Genomic DNA, 24,064 nt, shown 5'->3' with positions numbered 1-24,064 from the left:
ACGACACAGTTAAAAATCGATTTGAGATCGTAGATAGGTCCTGTTCAACTGAGATGTGTAGCCGATCGTGGGTGACTCTACTAAATTGGAAAATTCTCGTCGATTGGCTCTAGACGATTTTCTTATTGTTTTGGACTCGTGTCCTTATTTGGATCCTCGAGATTTTCACGACAAGCAAGAGTCGCCAATGAGTCGAGTGGATTCATAGTGGTTCGAAGAAAATCGACCACGAGTCAATTGCCTTGAAAAGTTCTGAAAACTACCTGGTAGTCTAGGTTACGCTAAAAACGCGCCGAATGAAAATTAACCGCTAATTCAAGTCCGATTTCAGAAATTGAATATTCTGGCCACACATAAATTTTAGGAACGTCAACTCGCCTCGGAAGATTTTTAGGAGATTCAGGATTTTTTACGGAAACCGTTTCGGACGTCATGGAAATTTGGCTAGGAAGTTCAGACGGCTAAATTGATAAAATCGGGCTTCCGATCGAGCCGTCAGTGTGTCGTGGATTTATAAAATCATTTGGGATTTTTCTACACCAAAATTTGACGTCGAATTTGGGAAATTGAGTAATGAAGTTAAAGATCAAAATGTGAAATTCGGATTGGAAAGTGGCAACAATTTTAGGCTTCAAATTTGATTGGTTTATAAAGATTTTTACAAGAAAGTATTAGAGGCCAACCAAGATAAGGATAAAGAAAAAGGAGGGAGACAAGCAATTAAGGGAATGGCTTAGGTTTGTTGATTTTGGGTCCCTCCCGTCGCTGTCTTCATCATCACCGCTTCTGCCTTCTCCTCCGTTCCTATCCATATTCGTGAACTCTCTCTCTCTCATCGAGGAAGCCTACGAATTCCACCAAAGTGTTTCTCCATTTTCGTTCATCCCTCTGCCACACGAACAGTCCATTTCAACAAAAAGAATTGACTGGCTTCGACGCCAAGATCCCACCGAAGCCCTCAACTCCACGCGTCCATCTTCCACTTCGCTGTACCAGTCGGCAATCGAGTTGAAGATGCCGAGGCAGCAACCGAAGCTGCCCCATCTCACACACCACCGAAGCAAGGAAATCTGCAGAAGCAAGAACGGCCGCACGTCTCCACCATCGAAGACCTTCGCTTCAGCCAGCGCCTCCACGCGTCCTCAACCAGAGCTCCTTCGGTCAACCGCAGCAAGCCCACCGAAAATCAGTGGTTGACTGAGCAGCTTTGTTCAGCTGCCACTTGGCTGTGAGGCCTTCGGTCGGTGCCTCCCTCACACGCCCACCGAGCTGAGCTCCTATCTGCTGGGCCGAAGTTGTCTCAACTGAAGTCACCAATTCCCCAGCAGCAACTCCACGTCGACGCTGCAGCCCCACTTCGGCTTGTCTTCAACAGAGTCAACGGAACTAGCAGCTTCTTCTCTTCTGTTGACTGAAGCTGCCAGCAGATGCCCCTTCTCCACTGAGGTTGGTCGGCCACAGAAGCCAGCAAGCTGTCCGAGAATTTTCTCCATCGTCAACCGAAGCCGTAGCACCTTCCAGTGAAGACCGAAGCAGCCCACTTCGCAGCCCAAATGATCAGTATTTTGGTCCATCAAGCAGCCTGCAGTTTGACATCTTGAGGCCCAGCAATTTCCTTGTGAACTCAGCCCATCATCAATTAGAATTGAAGCCCAGCAAAATTTGGCCCAAGCTTCAGCCCAAGTTGTTTGAAAGGCAGGCCCAATTCAGCTTTGCTTCAAGCCCAAGTTCAGGCTCAGTCCAAGGATTCCAGCAGGCCTAAGCCCAGAAATTTCTGCAGGCTTGTGAGGCTTTTGAGCTCGGCCCGAGTGTCCGCCGACGCCGCCGAAAGTTTGGAATTCGGCCACCGTCGCGTGTCCCGGTCCCCGTTTTTAATCAAGTGAGTTTTACTCACTAAAGCTTGCTAATTATGCTTAGGGTTGGTTAGATTTAATTAAGTGCAATTAGGTGGTTAGATTAGGTTAGAACAATTAATTTAGTGACTTAATGATGCACGTTAGGTGGTTAGACCTAGCTATTAGCAAGTAGAAATGTTTGGTTATTTATTGAATGTATCTCGGGATTTTTCCCGACCCGTTTCGGGCTCCAATAAGGCAATATGGGCCTAAATTGGATTTTTATTATTTATTTATTTAATTTTCTTAATTAATTATTTAATTAATTATTTTTTTTCCGGAAATTCAATCGGGATGGCCGATGACCAGAATTTCGTGCTGATTGTCGTGGTGTAGCCCATTTATTTATTTGAGCTCTACGTTGTGTGGAATTGAATTAATTGTGAAATTTGAGAATTTATCCTTAATTGTTTGTTATTGAATATTTGATTGGTAATGGCCAAGCATGGGTATATAGCGCTAGTACGTTGATGGGCTATATAGTAGGGAGAATGGTGAGAGCTAACTGAGAACATTATTGGTTGAGACCAATCGGGTACGATATTATTGGACATACGTGGTTCGGTGATTGGAAAGATTTTCGGCGAAAACGGCGCCTTAAAGAACGCACGTAAATGACTTATGACAAACGTGGTTTGGTGATTATGGAAATATCACCTGGTGAAAACGACGCCTTAAAGAACTCACGATGTTGTCTATTGTCGATGTCACCTTGGCGAAAACGGCGCCCTAGAAAGGACACGTGGTTGGGTGATCGAGATATCACTCATGAAAAACAGCGCCTTAAAGAAGGCACGGTGTCAGTGATCGGTATGTCATTGGCGAAAACGACGCCCGAGAAACACATGTGATTTGATGAATAAGTGCACCACTGGGAAATCGTGGTATGAGTGGAAATGACCTAGAGAGGGTCTGATTGACATGTAATCGACTTAGTCGATTGACTATCTATGTTTGAATATCTATGTTTAAATATCTATGCTTAACCTTGAATTGCAGGTTGGAACTGAGGCCAAGGTAAGTCCTCTGACTCAAGTTGTGCTTAGGCAATCGTATGGCGTATTAGTTTATTAATCGAGTCTTAGGGGGTAGGACTCGCTGAGACGTGGTCTCATTGGTTATTGAATAACCATTTCGGGACCCCGAGGTGAAGCTAAGGAAGAGAAACCCGAAGGGAGAAAGACTTTTGAAGAAGAAGAAGATCCAGAGGGGATCTCGAATATAACCCGGATGTGGACTGAGATCCCATCCCTTTTGTAAACCCTGTCTTAGCATACATAGGTGTGAGACTTTTATGCTGTAAATAGTATTGTAAAAATACTATAAGTTGTGCTGTTAATCAAAGTGTGGTTGTGAATTTCAATATGAAAAATATGGCCTACTTTCCTATCCCATTGTTTTATTGTCTGAGGATTTATAACTGCTTCTGCATGTGCTTAATAAAAAGAAAGGGTCGGCGATACATAGTCCTGGGATATCGCATTCTAAAATCGACCAAGTAGAAGAATGTGCGCGCGTCCGAGGATTGGGGCGTGACACATGGTATGGCAATATGTATGCATGGATGCATGATGATGGTAAGTGCATGGATGTATGTGCACCCATGGCATGATGGTATGTGAGACATGATGATGGTAAGTGCATGGATGTATGTGCACCCATGACATGATGGCATGTGTGACATGATGATGGTAAGTGCATGGATGTATATGCACCCATGACATGATGGCATGTGTGACATGATGATGGTAAGTGCATGGATGTATGTGCACCCATGGCATGATGGCATGTGTGACATGATGATGGTAAGTGCATGGATGTATGTGTACCTATGGCATGATGGTACATGTATGATATGATGGTGATGATTACATGAGGATGTGTGTACATGTTGTATGATAACATATGCATGGCTCCAAGGTAAATTATGCATGGATGCTTGAATGACATGTCTTATGCTATGATTGTTATGATTGTACTGTGTGATGCATTGAGTGATTTATTGGGTCCTTTATCTGCTGAGTGGCTGTATTCACCCCTTCGGGGATCAACATTTCAGATTAAAAAGATGCCGCCCCCTACTGTCACATGAGGCTTCTTTTACGGCCTTCATTCGGATGTGGAGGTCGAGTGTGTGGAGATCGACTATCCCACCATCCATGGTCTGACGTTCATTCGAGTTCGCACATTAGTGATGTATGACGTGGGCCTGGGTAACGGCCCTGTCATTCAGGAGTTTATATCTGTTCACGTTCGTCGAGACGGAGTGATGCGGGGGATGTTGCCGCTGCCACCGCCTGACGCACCGGCATGGGTGTGACTGCACACACGCGAGAAGTAGGAGTTGCAACTTTTTGGATAATAGCCGACACTAGTAGATGGAGGATTTTGCATGATTGACATAGAGAATCGAGTTGTCTCTTTTTGAGGTTGTGGTCAAGTGTGGTCAAAAGTCTTGGCCCTTCTTTTGTTATACCGACCCAAGAAAATCCATCATGAAAATATGTAAATAAAAGTTGCTCGACTTTATCTTTTCCTATGGCGCTTAGTGATGTGCATTGTATCATGATAGATGGAGGGAGAGATGATGATATTTCAATTATGCTTCCGCTAATAAGTTGCGCTGGGACCGATATATATATATATATGCCTATGAGCTGCAATGCTTCTATTAAGAGATGTGACTAGCGTTCATTAGGTATAGTAACAGGCACCTGTGGCGACCTAGGTGTTTCGGGGTGCCACATATATCGTCCAACTTCCAAGTCGAATGTGCTATTAGGACTACATCGAATCAACTCAGCCTTATAAGATTGCAGCAACTCGTATTGCTCGACAAATGGACCTCTAATGATCTCAACAGCTCTAGTAATCGCTCTATAACAAATCCTCCTATTTAGTGTCAATGCCCACCTCTCCATTGCATCCGCCTACATTTGTGATGTTGTATACTTCAAGTTAGCTCTAATTTTAGGCAAAAACTGCTTCGCAAGCCATATATACGATGCATTCTTTAAAGGTCTTCTCACTCTACATCCAACTAGCATAAACTCTTCATTCACAGCCACTCTCACACCTACCATCCATTTTTTTTTTTCGCTTCACTCTTCTTCCATCCAATGTTAAATCCGTTTATGATTGCGTAAAGTTGCACAGCTTTCTTTAATTGAGCACGTGAGACAAATATCATTCCTACTTTAAATTGCATGTCTTTATGATCAGATTTGGGGTCATATCTAATGGTTTTTGATCTTCTTTGGTCACAGACTTCTTCATCTCCATCAGAGTTGGGAGGGCTCAAATTCTCATCTCCTTCTTCTAGATCAGTGTCTCCATCATTTTCACCCCCATCCTCATTTTCAGGAATGTTAACAGCAACTGTATTAGTAATAGCAGCAGCATCGGCCTCTCTTCTTATTTGCCTAGCAAGAAAGAAATCCTCGTTACCACCACCGAGAATGTAATCAGCATCACTTAAAGATAATGTATCAGGATCTTGCTCTAGTTCACTATCTCTATAGCTATCACTCTCACTATTATGACCACTAGTAGAAGAACCACTATCATCACCAAGAGCAGCTCCTTCAATATATACTTCAATAACACCAAAACTCGATCCTAGACCCACCAATTCTAACACTTGATCATCACCAACAATCTGCACAAGACCACTTCTCAAGGAATCCCCAGGAGTTGCGTACCACAACTTTTTAACTGAGTATCCTAGATCAAGAACAACCTTAACAATTGCATTATAGTTCACCACCATCGACTTACAACGATGGAGATATTCTACATGGTAGCCTATGTACTTTGTGATGTCTCCAAACTCCATAACTCCACCTAGGTGAAGTCCAATTGTAAATCGTTAAACATCTGCAAGGGAACAACAAACAAACCAATTAGTTTATAAAAACCTCTCACAAATAACTAGCAAAGATGGGATGATCAAGTTTGACATGAAATGACAAAATCGAGTTCGCCAAACAAGATGCTTGGAAGCCTTGATAGGAAATATGAGGCACCTACGTCTAAAAAGAGACCCAGAGTTATTTCAGTCATAGCAAAAACTTGCAACAAGGTTAACCAAATGCTGATAAAACTCTGGAAATCTTGATATTAAACTAACAAGAAACTGGACAATCACACCTGCCAACTACTTGCTTACATTAGGCACTCAGATTGACACATATCTACAGTACTAGTTAGATACTCTAGGTTATGTAACAAATTGCATAATAAGTGGCAAAAGATACTGAGAAGGTAATCATTTTATGTTTCACAAGCAAACATCAGCTTTACGAATTGCCAATCGACATCTATCCCACCTTATTTATTAAGCAAACAAGAATTTCAATCTCGTTAAATGGGGTTAACTGAGCTCAAGTCACTATTCCAAATAATATATGGGTACACATAAGTGTGTGTCCTTGTATAATTTCAATGACCAAAGAGTTCACAAAAGGAAAAAAGCTTGTCATTGTACCGTGACTATCATATCAGCTTCTTTAATATCAATTAATTGATTGTAATGATCCTGAGGGATAACCTGGTTCATGTACAAGGCAAAGCTTGGCCGTGCGAGTCGCCCTGGACTAGGAGGACCAGAGAAAAGATGCCTTATATTCTATTCAAAGTAATGATTGAGATACAGAATATAACTTGTTTCTGCTGCAAAATCGAACCTTGAAACCTTAATCAAAATTATCCATGTAGATATGTATATTATCCACGTACTAAAGTCGGCGTAATATTATAATATTCAAATGTACGTGCTCTTTTAGGACTAAGCATATTTATGAAATCTCAGGAGACATGTTGAATCACACTCAAAGTACACCTGAAATCAGTAACAAACATAAATGATTTTGGTTCCGGCATTTCAACGAGCATGTGATGTATGAGTCAATCGTACCATTCACATGCAAGTTTCATGTCAAAATTTTGACACACTTACGATTCAAGGTATGAAAGACTATGTAATACTAATAAGGACATGAACTAACACGAAGGACCAACAAAGCAAGAGTAATAAGTAATCATACAAACAGATTGCGGACAAGCAGTAAACCATGTGGGGTTGAGACATATAATCATAAAGCCAAGTTTGTCACAAACCAAAAACGAGCGAAGCAACCACGATTAGAAGAATATGACTCGAAGATCCAACAAAAATGAAAGAGAGGAGGTCCTCAGAAACATAGAGCTCTAACGCGACGTGGAATAGAGAGCTCTTGTTTTCCTACCTTGATAACATGAAACCACTCAAGTGCAAATCCGCCACATTGGTCCTCAAATGACAGAATACCACAATTCCACTCACCAATCACAGGATAAACCAAAGGCGCTCCTACTTAAAAACTCAAACTTTCCACGCCCGGGAGCAATTCACTCACTTTGAGTCTCCTCGGCCTGCGCTGACATCGCGACCCCGATGAGTGACCGGATGAACTCGTCGAACTTCGACCGGAGCCACGCCCTATAAATCACCTCAGGAAAGAAGAGCGTTTGTCATGAACTGAACTTAATTTGTTGTTAGGGTTTTTTTTTTTTTGTGTGTGTTATAACGAAGGGAGAAGAGAGAACGTGAGGTACATAAGAAGGCGTGAGAAATGAGAATTTATTAGGGCTTTTTAAGATATCTTTTTGTTTTTCCCTTCACTGTTACAAAGTTATTATTATTTTATTTTGAAAAAAATTAAGTTATTTCCACATGGCTTGCCACGTGAGCAACCACGTCATCAAAGTTAATGGCAAAATCTAACCAAACTAACGGAGGGTAGATCTGTCATAAGTGTACCGCTTGAGGTATTTGATGGTAAAAAAAAAATAGTTTGTGGTAAATTTGTCACAATGTACCGGTTTGGGGTTTTTTTTTAAGGTATTAACCATTATTTAAATATAGCAAAATAGTTCAAAATACAATATGGAATGTGTCCTATTTAAATTTAGTTGTATTTTATTTTTGAGTGTTGAAGATATAACTTGCAATAAATTTATCAAGTTAGCATTGAAACACACGAATGCCCCTTAAATCGTATTTTACTTTTGCTCGTGTTCTCGTCATTAAATGTAAAAATTTTGAACCAATACATATTTCATGCATAAAATCTAATATATCTCAATCATAAACTACTAGAGCAGTTAATGGTTTGAATTTTTCATTTTTGCATAAATGACCAAGGAGATTAAAAATGATGTCAAAAAATTTCTCCAGATAATTATAAAAAATTTCAACATGCCACAGCTTTTGTAGTCAGTATTAACATTAATCTGTTGCGCAATTTAAAGTTTACAGATATATATACAAAACAGAAACATCGTAGTGGGATATTTTCGGAATCAATTTCAGATTATTTTGAAATTTTAATAGACACGTGTACTCTCTTTTTTTTTTTTGTCAGAATATACACATGTACTTAATTTATGACTTTATCTGCAACATCAATTTAAGGTGCAATTCCCACTATTTATCTTCACATATTCATTGCTTTTTTGGCAGTTTCTCACAGTGGGGCAAAGAAAAAAAAAACCGACGCTTCCATCTCGATGAATCAAATTATATCTTATGCAAAGCTTCCATTTGAAGCCCAAAAGTTCAGCAATCGCATTAGTTTCCAACATTGATTATTGCTATGCGCATGCTTTTCTTCTTCTTTTTTATCGGAAAATAGTCCATTTTCCTTTAGGGAGAAGCCTGACGACAAGGCAAAAGGGCTTCTGAACATAATAATAACCCCATACTCATACTAAAATGCTGACGGATTGACCAGGAACAGGCAGGAACAAATCAACGTTGAAGACATCTAGACAAAACATCAAACAGGTCGCGAAGGACTCTCGGCGAGACCCATTTTTTAACTTCAACCAATCGAGATCAATAAAATCCCGAGGATTCTCCTTCGACTGAAACGAAACTCACGAGCCCGCTTCAGACAGCTTCACTCTCCTATATCTCGGTTCGAAGGTGGATGGACACAGATCCCGAACGATGGAGCAGAGCGATGAGGAGATTCTGAACACGTAATCGACTCTAAAGGTCGATCGGAATAGAAACGACCCGGCAGGGGTAGTGCCGATTCCTATCCTCCTTGGTTCCCTTCGGCCGAGCTCTTCGATGGCCAAATCCTTTTTCAAGCGAGCGTCCAGCCATCCTCTCCTTCTCGCTTTCGGCTGACTCTCTTTCTCCCCCGTGAATCTCTCTTCAGCCTATCTCTCTGCAACTTGCCTCTTCAACGGCCGCCCTCTCCGAAAGCCGGCGGCGTCTCTCCTCCTCCTGTTATGCGAACAGGATCCTCTTGAGGTGAGCATCCTTTCCGGCGAAGATGCTCCTCGGCGAGCAGCTCCTATCTCATCTTTTCCTCTCGGATCAGCACGCTCCCCTCGCCTCACCGATCGAATCTTTCTGTTATTTCTCTCGCACGCCAGCTAGCACGGCTCTAGAAGGTGCTGGCTCAGCTCTCGTCACGGTTTGTCGAGCCTCCTTCGCTCACAGACGCACGCGCGCTTGGCCTGTCTTTCTTCCTTGCGTCACGGACGCTGTGCTCGCCGGGGGAGTTGAGGGGGAAGCGCGTGCGAGGGAAGAGGGAGGCTGAGGCTGGGGCTGGGCTTTCTTTTTGTTTGGTTCTATGATGGGCCAAGGAAAGACAAAAGGACATGGGCTAAAAAGGAAATGAAGAGATGGGCCAAAGGAATTAAAAGAAATGGGTTGGACTAATGGAGGGAGGGGAGGGGGCTTAGAAGGCTGTAAACTTTGCTAAGGGGCCGGCCCACACGACTTCATTTAGCTTTTTTAATATCTTTTTTATTTTTTGTTATTATTATTTATTATAAATTTTCAGATTTTTGTAATATAAATGGATACCTAAAACGTTGATAAAAATTTGAATATCAATAGCAACGACCAGAGCAGATAATATCATGTTTACCCTCCAATGAGGCTACCTATAGTGGTGTATTAGGCCAAGGTGGCGATGTTAGGTTTCTGATATTTAATTGTTCCCACTTATCTCCATATGGGCTATTGTGCTTGTAGGTAAATCTTGCATGACTTTAAGAGTGGGAATGTTGGCTTTTATGTATGTCTCTAATCCCATATTGCCTAAATACGACCTGTAGCACTTAAAGTAAGCGTGGGTGAGTTGTGACCAAAGCAAAAAATATCATGCCCAAGCCTGGATAGGGGTGTTTGGGACACTAAGGCGAAACTTCAAGAGTAAGACAGTGATCAAGTTGAGCTCAATGCAATGAGACCACTCATTGAAGAAGAGTCATTAAAGAGTTTACACATCTAGTATGCTAGTTTCAAGAAGGGGTTTTAACCCTTCCAACCGCCAAACTAGGTAAATTACTTAATCATCTCATCTATCATCGACAACTTGTCAAAATTCTATAGATACAAAAAGATGATTTGATATGTAGACACCCTTATACTCACCTAGCAAGATGTGATAGTTATTTCCGTGTAATTAATTATCTTATTTCTTCCCTTTATTTTTTCCTCTTAAGCCTACAGAGCCAAAAAAAAAACCTATACCAAAAGTGGTTAATCTCTTAGAACTAATTCATCATTAATGACATCTCAAAATTCAATAAGGAAAAAAAAAGATATTTAAAATTTAGACACTCCAATACTCACCCGGCTAAATATAATATTTTTATTTGCTATATATTTTGTATTCACCGATAATATGTGAAACTTGAAGACTGAAATTGAGAAACATAAGAAGAATGAATCCTCACAACCATACTTCAAGATATGACCCACCAATCCACGAACGGCATACTCGCCGGCTTGGCCTTCAAGTCCCGGACCGGATCTCCTGTTACTACAGTTCGATCGCTGGCTTTGTCTTCAAGAGACTCGCATGTTTCTAGCTTTAACATTTTCCTCAATGCACATCTTTTAAGCGATTTCATCACGTCCTACATCGTGCTAGACAATTGGTGATTTTGAATCTCCAAATATATTTATTGAAGAGACATCCTCTCTGTCGTCTATTGTGCATGCAACGGTGGCGTCTTTTGGTCTATCTTAATTGTGTGCTTTGTTTGGGTAATTCACTTTCGATTTTTTGTTCTGTATAACTAATGCATTTACCCATACTTCGTATAGGTTGTCTATCAAACTTTACTGAGAAATTTGTGTCCACTAAAATTTCGACGAAGATAAAATAGTAAGAATGATCATCGTGAAGTTTGGTAAACAAGACAATGAATGAAGAAGAAAATAGAAATGTCCAGGGAAAAACAATTTAAATCACGATTGAAAGTACCACGACCTAATTATCTTACATATATTATAAATATGTCTCAATCACCAAAGGCATTTTGCGTAGTAAGATCATATTTATTAATATTGACAACTCCACAAATCCTCCCCATTACATGACATTGGAAAAGATCACTGATGAGCTCAATCTTTCTGTGTAAAATTATAAATTCCATCCTCTTTGCGAGAGCAAGAGAAGCACCGGCGCCAATAGCCAAGGTTAAAAGACCACTTTCGTTAAGGTTTGTGTTTCGCTGACTCATCAGAGGATAGAGAAATAAGTGGAGAACCATTTTTTCTATATGTGCCGGTTAACTCGGGTTCATCATATCCTACATTTATGCCTTATAATAACACATTCGGATAATTCAATTACATTCAATGAAAAACTTTAAAAAAGAATCATGGATGCAATTTCATAGAATACCTTTCGATTGTGTTAATGACATAATGCTATATACAAAGAAGGGAAATTTAACAAAGGAAAGAGGAAAGTGACTTGGTAATGTACTTACATTAAATAATTTAATTTTAAAGAAAATTTGACTTGGTAATGTACTTACATTAAATACTTGAAAAAGTTAATTTTAGAAATAATTATACATACTGTCGTGGCATGGACTTTGTGACCAAACTATAGCTGCATTGCTCTAATATAATAGAAATCTCCAAGACCTGACAACAAGAGACCCACTAAATTACAGCACTAATAAGTCACTTGATCCAAAAACACTCTTGCCGACATATATTCCACAGTAGACCTCAAGCAGGCCCATGTTTTTCCCCGAATTCAAATTTAAATTGGTTTTTACTAAACATACGTAGTCAATGTGAAAACGACATAAAATAGATGGACCCAACATTAATTCAAAACTAGCACACCGCACACAGAAAGTGAACAATCAAGCCCAAGAGGTTCTCAATCAAAACGTTTACATGACAAGCTCTGTGTAATGCAATAAATCTAACTAAACCTAACCAAAATCACTTGTTGTCAGTCTTATCCATTGCAATAACAGAGCGATACATAATTCATTCACCGGATTGAAAATGGAGAGATCAAAGTCATACTCTCATCCAAGAGTACACATTCTGCTACCATGATTCGACTTGAAAAGATCCCTTTAAGAGTATTTGGCAGGAGCACCGGCTTGACCGATTCTCTTTTGGTGAACATCCCAATTATCCACACGAGCCATCGTAACCTGCCAAATAAAGATTGAACTCTCAAGGGCTGTTTCACCCCAAAAAAGAAAAGAAAATTTCCAGGGGCCACCAACATAATTGCCATGATATAAACGAAAGAGTTTGGTCCTCCAACAAGTTTCGAATTTTTTCAATTTCACTGAAGTGCAATATGACCACACTCCAGGTTGTCACAAATCAGCATGTCTTTGCAATTTATAGCCTCAAGGCTCACACCAGTTACAAAAATCACGGCAGCAGTAATTCAACAACAACAAACCTACCCAAAACTGACATAATAAACGGCTTGAAACTAAAATGGACCTCCAAGTTCCAAAATATTCTGACTTACCTGCGTGATTGTTACTTGGTCCAGTAAGAACTGTAGATTAGCAACAAGAACTTCTAAACTTGCTTTAGCGTTTTCTAGGTTCTTTTGTAGAAGAGTTGTGGCCTGCAACACGAATGGATACAATAAATAAGATACTCGACATCATTATTGGAGATAAAGGGACATTGCTTCAACTCGAGTACCTCTTTCGCATGAATACTCCAACATAACATTTGCTCCCGCCATAAACATACTGAATCAGCATGTTCAATGCGAGCTCGAGAACATATGCCTTCAGAGACTTCAAAATCAGCAAGCTGTGCCTGCATCCACGATAAAGAGCCGTAAATACCAGTCAGTCTGGCACCAATTATTATATTTTGCGTCTTAGAAGTTTTGATGGTCTTAGATTTTAAAGCCCAATACAGTAATCCCACCATATTTTGCTTTCTAATAGGACCTTTAGACATGAAAGCATAATATTACCGTCGTTATTCAGGTGTCCAAATCTAAAACCACCGCACAATTATTGAGATTAACATGGGTTCTTCAAAGCACTAATTGAGATTCTTAGGAACATTGCTTCCAGAAGTGCATTTGTGAAGGAAAAAAGACAATCAAATATTCCATATTTAGTCAAGTGCACCAAAAGTAGTTCCTAGTATGGCAAGAATAAGACTACCCTATCCTCTTCCTGCTTTGTTAAAATAAAAAAGGATGATCAGCTAAGATATCATCGAGGAGCAAGAAGATTTTTGAACATGCAAATTTTCTAGCATAAGATATGAGAATATTTTAGTTCACATTACATATGTCAAGGATTCCGGATTAAAAGGTGAAACTGTCAAGTGAAAAATTGGTGGTTTAATGACAGCATGAAGAACTTCAGGCGATAAAATGATAAAGGACTCTGTATTGGATAAATATGATCTGTTTATGAGTAACAAGTTTACTTTGTAAAAAGCCTCAACAGTCAACAGCATGAGTTCGATAGATATCCAATAAGTATACTCAGTTACAATACATGCACCGAGAAGCATTCAGCTTGAATTTCAATCTTAAATTCCAGTTCTAAGGCTACGGTTCAATCTTTCAGTAACATGGACACATGCTCGTTGCACTCATATAATGGCATGCTCGATAAGAGGTCACTTTGCTATAGCACATCTAAACATTCCTCTTGGGTCAAAAAAAATTTGGGATCCAACAATTGAGCTACCCAAGTACAAACTTGCAGGTTGGAAAGGTGAATCAAAAAATGGGAGCTTTCCAATCAGCCAGTTTACTTCAGTCATTATGCAGGTTCCTAGTTCAATTTCAAAATAATCTAGAGCCTAAAAAAGAGGATATCTTTGTGGTCGAATGGAGTGCTGAGGTTAAGTAATTGTTGCATCAAGGTGCCCCAATTTGAAATGATCGATCGATTCAAATCCTGGATTTTCGCATTGAGAGAGATAGCACACCTTATTTATGCAACATTGCCAAGGGGGGTTTAAAGGTTGTAGCCTATTTGAGGGAGAAAACCTCAGTGTAGAGACAAATGGAGGTAGGAGAGATGAAGGGAGGACATAGTACTACTTGCACACTCTTGTGTTTTGGCAGAGAGGCTGAGATGCCTGGCTACCTTGTAGTTGGTTTTATGAAGGACTAGTGCAGGATAATTCTAGCAGATTCTTGTTCACTATAGAGATATGCAAATGACAGCACACGAGCAGGAAGCTTTGTTGATGGCAGAAAGTATTGGGATGTACAATTCACCACTTGCACAGAGACTAGTGAACAGACGAGAACAAGATTGTCAAACTACAGTTCTTGCATGCTAGTTAGTTGGTATGAAAGAGACGGGGAAGGACTCTATCTAAAGAAGGCAAGGGATATTAGCCGCTTACAAGATGAAAACCACATGGAACCATATGGCACCGCTAGCGATTGCCTTGGGAGTGATTTAAAATAGCCAATATACAAAAAGAAAAAAGAAGGATGCAGACAAATCAATACTAGATATAGCAAAGTCAATGAGAATCCTCAGGTCACCCACTTATTATGTTGCCGTTGGTCTAAATCTCCTCAGGACATGGATCTGTCAAAGAGCCGCAAATAAGATGGTGACCATGGAATTGAACAATACCCAATCCAAATCTTGACTAGTTTACACAGTCAGAAGAAAGAGTTGTGCGAGACAACAAACCTTATCGGAACTCTTCTTGGCCTGCAGAGTAGCGACTATGTCTAACCACTTCTCAAAATCAGTTATTTTTGCCTGGCATTTGATATAGACATGGAGTTAATAACAAATTTAGATGTGAGATTGCACAATGGAATTCAATCAACATCGCTGTAGTTGAAAAGAAGCCTCTTACAGCTTGCTCAGACGTTCCAATGTACTTATCTAACAGTTCAGCCCTTTCACTGATATGGATTGAAGAGAACAAGCTGCTATTGCTGCACTAACAATGCATGTCTTGCCAAAGGCCGTACGTCCATGTAAAAGAACATTTGACCATGGCCTTTGAGGAGCTTGCACAAAAACACTTCATCAGTAAAGGTAAGAAAGATATGAAGATCAAATAATTTTATTTAACAAGTTAATATTAACCACATTATTAGCACAGAGAGAGAGAGAGAGAGAGATAGAGACAGAGACAGAGACAGAGACAGAGAGAGACAGAGAGAGCTTAGACACAATCGATGCAGTTATACAAGCTTCCTTGAATAAAATCCATGCATAATTTAGCTCACTCACAAGAATGCATCAGGGAAACAATGTTAGGTAGTTAAACCCCAAAATCTCAAGCAATCCCATCATCTCATTGAAATTCTGCAGAGTCTAACCACAAGCTCCCTTCACTACATTGTCAATCAGCAAAAAGAGGATTAGACAACTCACCACCATATAATGACTTTGATGTTACACGAAAAGTAAGGCACCCAATGGGAAACAGACACTTAGGAACCTATGACAGAGATTAGTATTGCTTGTCTAGATCTCAATCGGGGAAGACACTCATAAAACAATAATAGGATCCTCGCACGTGTTGAGTACAAGGAGCTACTCCTTTTTCCAACAAAATAATGAATTCCTCATCCACCAATAAAAAGTGAATTAAGCGATCAAACAATGTGAAGTATGTGGGAAGCACACTCAAGAATATGAAAGGAAGTCGCAAATCTTTCAAGTTTTAGTCCCCCAACATGTCCACTACTTGATTGATTTACCAAGGTCTATGAAACAAATTATGAACTTTGATTAAGCTAAATATGAGTATTGAAAAATAAGTACTTCAGCAAACAAAAGCTCAGGTCAATGCAAAGTACATTAAGCCATTGAATGCTTAAGCAAAATAAGACTATTAACCACACAAACTTTGGCCCGCAAACAACTTTAAGTTGCTCATGTAGATCCCCACTATTACATCTGAAGACATTTCAATAGGAATAGTTGACTGCATTCCAAGACTCTGCATAAATAGGATAAAAAAAAAAACTAATAATTATGGCTAGAGAAGCAAAACTTCTACTTTAAGAATGGGAGTATTTGAAAATTGCAACTATAACCATCGGCATCAGATGTAGAGTAAAGCTGACAGTGATCTTTGATTGTGCAAAATCAAATAATCCCAATTCAATCTCTAGAACTGCAAGAAACAAAATTCATGTAAAAGGGAGCAACTGAGGTGATTGCATTTGCCTTATTTAATTCGTGAATGAGTTAAGAGTCATCAAATTCCCAGACCCAGCTCAAAACAGCAAAGGATTCAAAAAAAAAAAAAAAAAAACATGTCATTTGCACAACAAATGATAGTTCAAGAACGTAAATGCCTTATCAGTGAATTGCAACATCTTCCCCAACTATGTTTGGTAATTTAAGATGGGAGAGAATGAACAAATAGCAAACAAACAGACAAACGAAATGAAGTTCAGAAGTAACTAGAAAAGCACCTTCAATTCTTCATGAAGGAAGTAACTAAGTCACTCATATAGCATAAAATGTATCGGCAATTCACTCTTTCGCTGACCAAGCGTTAATTCCTTTAATTCATTCCTCACAAATCATGATTGTTCTATAGTGAAATTGAAAAAACACTATATAAGGTATGACCAGTACTCTCAACCACCTTTGCCTTTCAACAAAACATAGCATTTGCTAGCATCTTCAGTGTGATTGCTATTTAGCCAAGTTATGTGCGGCGAAGCATGTCAACCCCAACATTATGCTGATGCGTAACATAAACCAACTAAGTATCACCACTGTGGAGGCAAGTGAAAGTACTGCATGTTCATGACATGCAAACAAGGAATTTTGCTCAGAGATAACAGGATGAACATATACAAGCAGTGGTTCCAAAACTAAGATGAAAGATTAGCTAAAAGAAAACTCACAAACAGGATGCAGCAAAAAATGAACTCTAGTTCTATGGACTTACCATCATCGATTATCTTTGCCAATCAAATGATACATACCTTATCCATCTCTAATGAGCTTTGGGCAGTCAATGAGGATGAGCTGACAAGATTTTGGCACACTCAAAACTGAAATGATCGACATCCATTGATGTTGTTCAAGAGGCTCAAGACCAGTTTACTACACTTCTTGTAAGCTACTTTAGCAACTGAAAAGTAATTCAAGTAATCCTGCCATTAATTACCTTTTTTGATACATATGTAGTTTATCTAATACTGTGTATCCAAAGTTAAACATAAACAACTCTAAATCAAGGAAAAGTCATGTCTAGCATTTAATAGTCCGCCTTGAAGGTTATTACGTAGTCTCCATATTAAATGCTTCATATAAGTGCAATTTCCAATAGCAATTTACAGTTAGTGTGCTATGGAAAGAGAGTACTTTTTGTTACCATGTAAGACGAAATTATTACCTTGTCCCAGCCAACACAAACACATCGCTTAAAACTTCAACACCATCTGATTCAGTAAAAAACTGCATCAATGAATAACATGTCATTTTTGAGTCATACCATCTGATATTACTAGTATGAGTACCTAGAGGGGGTGAATAGGTATATAAAAGATTTTTCTTCAACAATTGCACAACACTAGACAAGAGAAGGAAATGTCAATCAAAGTAAGACGAGAGAAGAGAAAAATTGAACACGCGGTTTATAGTGGTTCGGCATATCAAGCCTACGTCCACTCTTCTTCACTGACGGCCTATTGGCTGGATTCCACTATGAACAAAAGAGAAGTTACAGCACAGCTTTGCCTTGATTCCACAGTGTAGATATTCTACCACACCTCCTCAAGATTTCTCACAAATATAGACTCTCTTTTGTATACAAGTATTCGCTCAAAGGATTTGTCTAAACAAAAAGGAGCTTCAGACTTTGGAATTCTTCTATCGCGCACCCCTTGAACAACTAAGACCGTCTTCCTTATATACTCCTTTATGCCATCATACCCGTTGGCACTTACCAAAGGAATTCCTCCAATCTACCCGTTGGACAATCAATTAGGAAGATTGTTCAAGCTATTAAAAGAACGTGTTGATAGCCCATCAATCCTGTTCGCCCATACAATCGGATCTCGGTTTCCATAAGCGAGAACCTTCCAATAATATTTAGGTAATCACCGGATCTTCAATTATCGAGTCAATCTTCGATCAATCAAAGGACTCGTTATGTCTTCTCCAGCCACGAGATCTTCTCCATTGATAAAGTTAAATCTTTAACAAAACATCCATTACGGATAACCTTTTTCAACAGATTAGAGACTATCAATGAGGATAGACTTTGAGTCTTGAGTCTGGTTGTCCGGAGGTCTTCAGACTTTAAACAGTAGAGTTTGCAAGCCTTCAGACTAGACTGATAGAAACGTTTTGTCAACTTCAAAATACTTCAAGAAGATTTCTCCAACAATCTCCCCATTTTTGATGGTGACAAAACTTTCTTCGCAGATTTGGATATCTTTGACCCGCAAAACATTTCTCAAACACATATGCATATCTCATAGAGATAAATGGCTATGAGAATAACACTAGAATCTGCAACCACGAAAAAATAGGTTAGTCCAAGTATATGATGAAGCCATCCATAAGATACCAATATTAGTTAATAGAAGCAGTCAAGTCCAAGTCTAGTTCAGTTCTCATCCAGACACAAAACAAAGTCAAACAGAGTTCAAACCACAAAACAATTAAAAGTTTAATGAATGAAAAGTTTTTGATCAAATCTTGCATCTCTCCCCCTTTTTGTCATCATTAAAAATGATGAGATGAAGTCAAGATTGCTTGGGAACGCGGACAAGCTGGAAATCTTCCATAGATCGAACGATGCCTTCCCGGCCTTTTAAAGTCTTCCTTTAGATGTGCAATCTCCTCGCCTTGGCATTGGCCGATTCTGAACAGAGGGGCTTGCATTTTATCATTCAATGAACAGGAAGAAGCTTGACCTTCATTCTTCAAGCTTTGAACTTCGCATCCCAAGGCATAAATTTGACCTCGCATCTCCAAGAGAATATCCATGATTCTGCGAAAATCTGCTCCATTATCGCCCGAGTACTTGCTTCGGCTCGATCTCGATGGAGTAAATGCGACGATGGTAGATCAGCATAATCTTGCAGGTTTGGCGATGAAACTTCATGACCTTCCTCTCGGAAACCGAGATGCATAAACATCCTCCGGGTCTGCTGGTGAGCGATCGACTCCTTCACTTGCATCGGATATGAAGACTTCACTCCTTTCTCCCGATCTCCCCGTTTTCATGCCTATAGGTGGAGAAGAGTGTTCTTCAGGTACTCCTTCTTCTCCTTTCTTCTTCAGGTCTTTCCTCCTCTGTTTCTTTTTCAGCTTCTATTTCTTCTTCTTCCTTCTCCTCTGCTTCTTTCGTCATTTGTTCCGATTCTTTTTGTGGAACAGGACGACTTAAATTCTTCAAAGCCAATGCAGAGATAGTGATGTCTTCCTCATCTTCTTCATCCTCAACGAGGAGAGCTCTTCTTCTCTTGGATGGAGCAACCATGGTCTCCTTCCCTTTTCTTTTAGCTGCAAAAGTGATTTGATGAGATTTTGCAGGAGTCTTCTCCTTGAATTTCTCCAACTCCTTGCTTAGTTCCTTCAGATGCATTCTGGTCACCATTTTCAGTCCTACCACCATATGATCACATGGTCGAACACAAAAGATTTGTGGAGGCTGAATATTCAGATGTCTGAATAACTTCGTAACAAGGCTTGGGTAAGGGAGTTGACCTCTGTCCTTCATCATTGCTCTATACATGTGAAACATCACAAAGTGAGGGAGAAAACCTTTTTCCAAAGAGAATGGCATACATCGCTTGGCCTCGAACTTGAAACATCAGTCTTGGAAGTTGATTTCGGTCGGAGGCAATTAATCACAATCTTGTGAAGCAAGATGTTGAATGCACCCATCCTTAAGTAGGTGATCTTTTAATCTGTTCTCCCGTCCTTCACCGGTTCAAGTGTGGCCCGAGCAATGGAAACTTTGATTGGTTGATATCTTCCTCTTTCGACTTCTAACACATCTCGCCAAAGATATTCATATCCACAACATAGTCTTGGTCTTTAACGCTGAACGAGAATCTATTCACATCCAAAAGCTTAGATTTAAATAGAAATATGCAAGTTAATTCAAGATAGGCCTCAGTAGAGTCGGGCGAGAACTTTTCAAGTTGAAGATAACTGAACTTTTCCCTCAAGTTCACATTCACAATCCAGAAAATCAAAATCCACACTCTTAGGGTTTATCACCCCACGCTTGGCAATTTCGAGTACAGATCCTTTTGCTCCTTTGATCTGAACAAATCTCCCCTTTTTCCTTGATTTTCAACCGCAACACCCATTTTTGGTTGAAATTGACTGTATAATTTATCATCATCATTCCCATCTACAGTATTCGGCCCCCAGTCACGAGGATCACTTGGGATATTTGCAAGGGTTTCCTCAGCCACCCATTTTCGAGCAATTCCCAAACTTTCCATTTTTCGCAAAAAGATATATTCTTTCCCATGTCCTTTGTCTTTAAGAAAATCATCAATGTAGTTCAAAGGAGTACGAATTCCTTTTAAGGCACGATATAACTAGTAAATATAAGCGGGCTTTTGAACTCTTACAAGGTCTGCATCCTTGATGATTTCTTCCTGTTGTTGATGATCAACGCCATGAGGACTAGATGGAGGAGAATGACGCTGTTGAGAATGTTGCGGGCTCGCTGCCGTTCGGGAGTCACTTCTTCTTCGATGAAGATCGAAGTGCGTAGGCCCCTCACTCATTCGCCGTGGTCCCTTGCTTGCAATTCTCAAAGACTTTCTTGAAGATGACATCTTTCTCGTTTTTGGAAGATTCCTTGCTTGACTTTCCCCAGGAAAGATGACAACTTTTTGAGGATTAAATGAAGAAGACAAACGGGAATGGAGGATCGATGCTTTCTAGGGGTTTTGAGAGAAAAGTGAAGAGGAATCGTTAGTGCACGATTGGTTAAAAAGAGGGATAAACGAACCGTCACAAAGGAAATAAAAATGCCTTTTCAAAATAATTGTCTTTTTTTCCGCAAAATAGCCATTTCAAAAATAACTTCCTTTTGAAAATAAAACGATGCAATATTTACGTCAATTAAATATAGCAACAATTTAAACACAGTTTGACGATCGTACCTTTTCAAGATGAGATTCAAGAGAGAAAGACTTACAGTCTGACGGTCGTACCAAGACTATCTTTCATATAAAGTCTTGTAAGACTGAGTCTGAAAGTCTTTAGACTTTGATATCCTCATACCTCAAAATGTTGAGTCTGGAACGTATAGACTCAAATTGATTTTCTCCAAAGGCTTTGTGAATATATCCCCAGTTGATTCTTTGAGTCAACAAATTGAATTGAAACATCTCCATTTTGAACATGGTCTCTAATAAAGTGATGTCGAATCTCTATATGCTTTGCTCTTGAGTGGAGAATTGGATTTTTGGTGAGGTTGATAGCGCTGGTATTGTCGCAATTAATCTCCGTGCATGAGTCTTCAATTTCAAAATCTCTTAGCTGTTGTTTTATCCATAGAATTTGCGAACAGCAGCTTCCCAAGGCTACATACTTTGCTTCTGTTGTTGAATGGGACACGGTGCTTTGTTTCCTTGAAAACCAAGACACATCCCGTTCCAAGCAACCGGCAAGTTCCCCGAAGTGCTCTTTCTATGAACTCGCAACCGGCCGATCTGCGTCCTCAATATCCTAAAGATTAAAGTCTCCTTCTTAGGATACCAAAGACCGATGCTTGTGATGAAGCAACGTATTTAATGATGCGCTTCGCAACACTGAGATGGGATTCTCTAGGATTTGATTGAAACCTAGCACAGATGCAAACACTCAACAAAATGTCAGGTCTAGAAGCAGTAAGATAAAGGAGTGAACCAATGATGCTCTTGTACAGCTTTTGATCAACTTTCTTCCCTTCTTCATCTTTCTCTATCTTCAAAGAACTTGACATCAGTATGTCGGTCTTTTTGCACCTTTCCAGTCAAATCTTTTGACAAGATCATTAACATATTTTTCTTGATAAATAAAAGTTCCTTCCTTCAATTGTTTTACTTGAAGACCAAGAAAGAATGTTAACTCTCCCATCATACTCATTTCAAACTCATCCCGCATAGACTTAGAAAATTTCTTGCACAGATTTTCATTAGAGGATCCGAAAATAATGTCATCCACATATATTTGAACAAGTAAGAAACTTTTGTTTTCCTTTTGATAAATAAAGTTGTATCTACTTTACCTTTGACAAAACCATTTTGTATTAAAACTTACTCAATCTGTCGTACCAAGCTCGAGGTGCTTGCTTTAAACCATACAAAAGCCTTTTTCGCCCCGAAGACCGAGTCGGGCTTCTTTGGGTCTTCAAACCCCGGTGGTTGTTCCACATAAACTTCCTCATGGATAAATTCATTTAGGAAGGCACTTTTGACGTCCATTTGGAATAACCTGAAATTCTTATAACAAGCAAACGCAAGTAATAGTCGAATAGCTTCTAACCTTGCTACTTTGAGCGTAAGTCTCATCATAGTTTATTCATTCTTCTTGCGTATATCCCTTGGCTACGAGTCTTGCTTTGTTTCGTACGACTTTTCCTTTCTCATTCATCTTGTTTCAACACCCATTTAGCTCCAATAACTTTTACCTTTTGGTTTGGATGTCAATACCCAGACATCATTAATGTTGAACTGTCTGAGCTCTTCTTGCATAGCTTCAATCCAGCTTTTATCAGATAAAGCTTCTTTTATGCTCTTTGGTTCAATTTCAGAAAGAGAGCCACAACACTAGACTCTTCTCGCCTTTTGGATCTGGTGCGAATTCCTTCATTAATTTTGCCGATTATAAGATCTTTTGGGATGACCGGACTTATGCTTCCAGCTACTTGTTGATTTGTCTGGTTGATGATTTCTCTTTTTTGTTTGGATCTTCACGAACATCCTGATGCTGGTTTTCCAGAGTCTAAGATGCTTCTTGAGTTGTAAGTTTTGGAAGGTCTCGGGAGCAGGTTCGGACTCTTCTTGATGAGTCGACTTGATTCATCTTGCGTTGAGTCTTGAAATTTGATATTCATTGACTCCTCTACAGACTGGCTCTTCTTGTTATAGACTCTGAAGGCTTTGCTTGATGTAGAGTATCCAAGGAAGATACCTTCATCTGATCTTTCTTCAAACTTACCAATTCGATCTTTTGCATTTTTCAATATAAAACATTTGCAACCGAATACATGAAAGTATGAAACAATAGGCTTCTTATCTTTGAATAACTCATAAGAGTTTTTCTCTAGAATAGGTCTTAAGAAGACTCTATTGATTATAAAGCATGCTGTTGAAACAGCTTCAACCCAAAATCGTGAAGAAATCTTGCTTTCAATTAAAAGAGTTCTAGCCATTTCTTGAAGAGATCTGTTCTTTCTTTCCACAACTCCATTTTTTGAGGAGTATATGGAGAGGAGAACACATGATTAAATCCAGATTCATCACAAAATTTTATAAAATCTTGATTTTCAAATTCACCTCCATGATCTGTTCTTATACTTGAGATGACACATCCTTTTTCATTTTGAACCTTTTAGCAAATTTTTCAAAATACGAGAAGGTTTCGGACTTACTTGCAAGGAAATATACCCAAGTAAAACGGGAGTAATCGTCCACAATTACTAGGCAATATTTCTTACCTCCAATACTCGTGTTCTGCTCGTTTGGTCCGAAGAGATCCATATGCAGCAACCGTAGTACATGATTAGTAGAGACATGATTTATTGGCTTAAATGAATTTCTTACCCGCTTTCCCGCAATACATGGAGTGCATGGATCGCTTTTGATAAGGTAATTTGGGTAGTCCTCGAACAAGCTGTTTTGATGAGATTTTGGCTAATTGCTTCATGTTGACATGACCAA

General features: G+C 39.4%; 1 protein-coding gene and 1 long non-coding RNA gene across 2 annotated transcripts; both read right to left on the bottom strand.

Annotated features, from left to right (window-relative positions):
• Window positions 1-12,037: 12,037 nt before the first annotated feature.
• LOC104443066 (probable prefoldin subunit 3) lies at window positions 12,038-13,872 on the bottom strand. Its single transcript, XM_039312054.1, has 3 exons — window positions 12,886-13,872; window positions 12,704-12,805; window positions 12,038-12,371 (listed from the first exon to the last, which is right to left on the bottom strand). Exons 1-3 carry the CDS (start codon window positions 13,150-13,152, stop codon window positions 12,291-12,293), a joined length of 450 nt encoding a protein of 149 aa, XP_039167988.1. The 5' UTR covers window positions 13,153-13,872; the 3' UTR covers window positions 12,038-12,290.
• Window positions 13,873-14,745: 873 nt separating this feature from the next.
• LOC104446544 lies at window positions 14,746-15,805 on the bottom strand. The gene is made up of 3 exons (XR_005550871.1): window positions 15,426-15,805; window positions 15,043-15,189; window positions 14,746-14,942 (listed from the first exon to the last, which is right to left on the bottom strand). It is a non-coding gene; the product is annotated as an uncharacterized LOC104446544 (long non-coding RNA).
• Window positions 15,806-24,064: the final 8,259 nt, after the last annotated feature.

This window comes from Eucalyptus grandis, chromosome 5, assembly GCF_016545825.1.
Source record: "Eucalyptus grandis isolate ANBG69807.140 chromosome 5, ASM1654582v1, whole genome shotgun sequence".
Classification (NCBI taxonomy): domain Eukaryota; kingdom Viridiplantae; phylum Streptophyta; class Magnoliopsida; order Myrtales; family Myrtaceae; genus Eucalyptus; species Eucalyptus grandis.
This window is presented reverse-complemented; position numbering and strand designations above follow the sequence as displayed.

What these genes read in the sequence shown, in the direction of transcription:
- LOC104443066 (XM_039312054.1), bottom strand. Translation starts at nt 13,152, where the DNA reads ATGTCTAAAGGTCCTATTAGAAAGCAAAATATGGTGGGATTACTGTAT. An exon ending in GGAGTATTCATGCGAAAGAG is followed by an intron (nt 12,806 to 12,885) that starts GTACTCGAGTTG and finishes TTCGTGTTGCAG; the next exon opens with GCCACAACTCTTCTACAAAA. An exon ending in ACCAAGTAACAATCACGCAG is followed by an intron (nt 12,372 to 12,703) that starts GTAAGTCAGAAT and finishes TTTATTTGGCAG; the next exon opens with GTTACGATGGCTCGTGTGGA.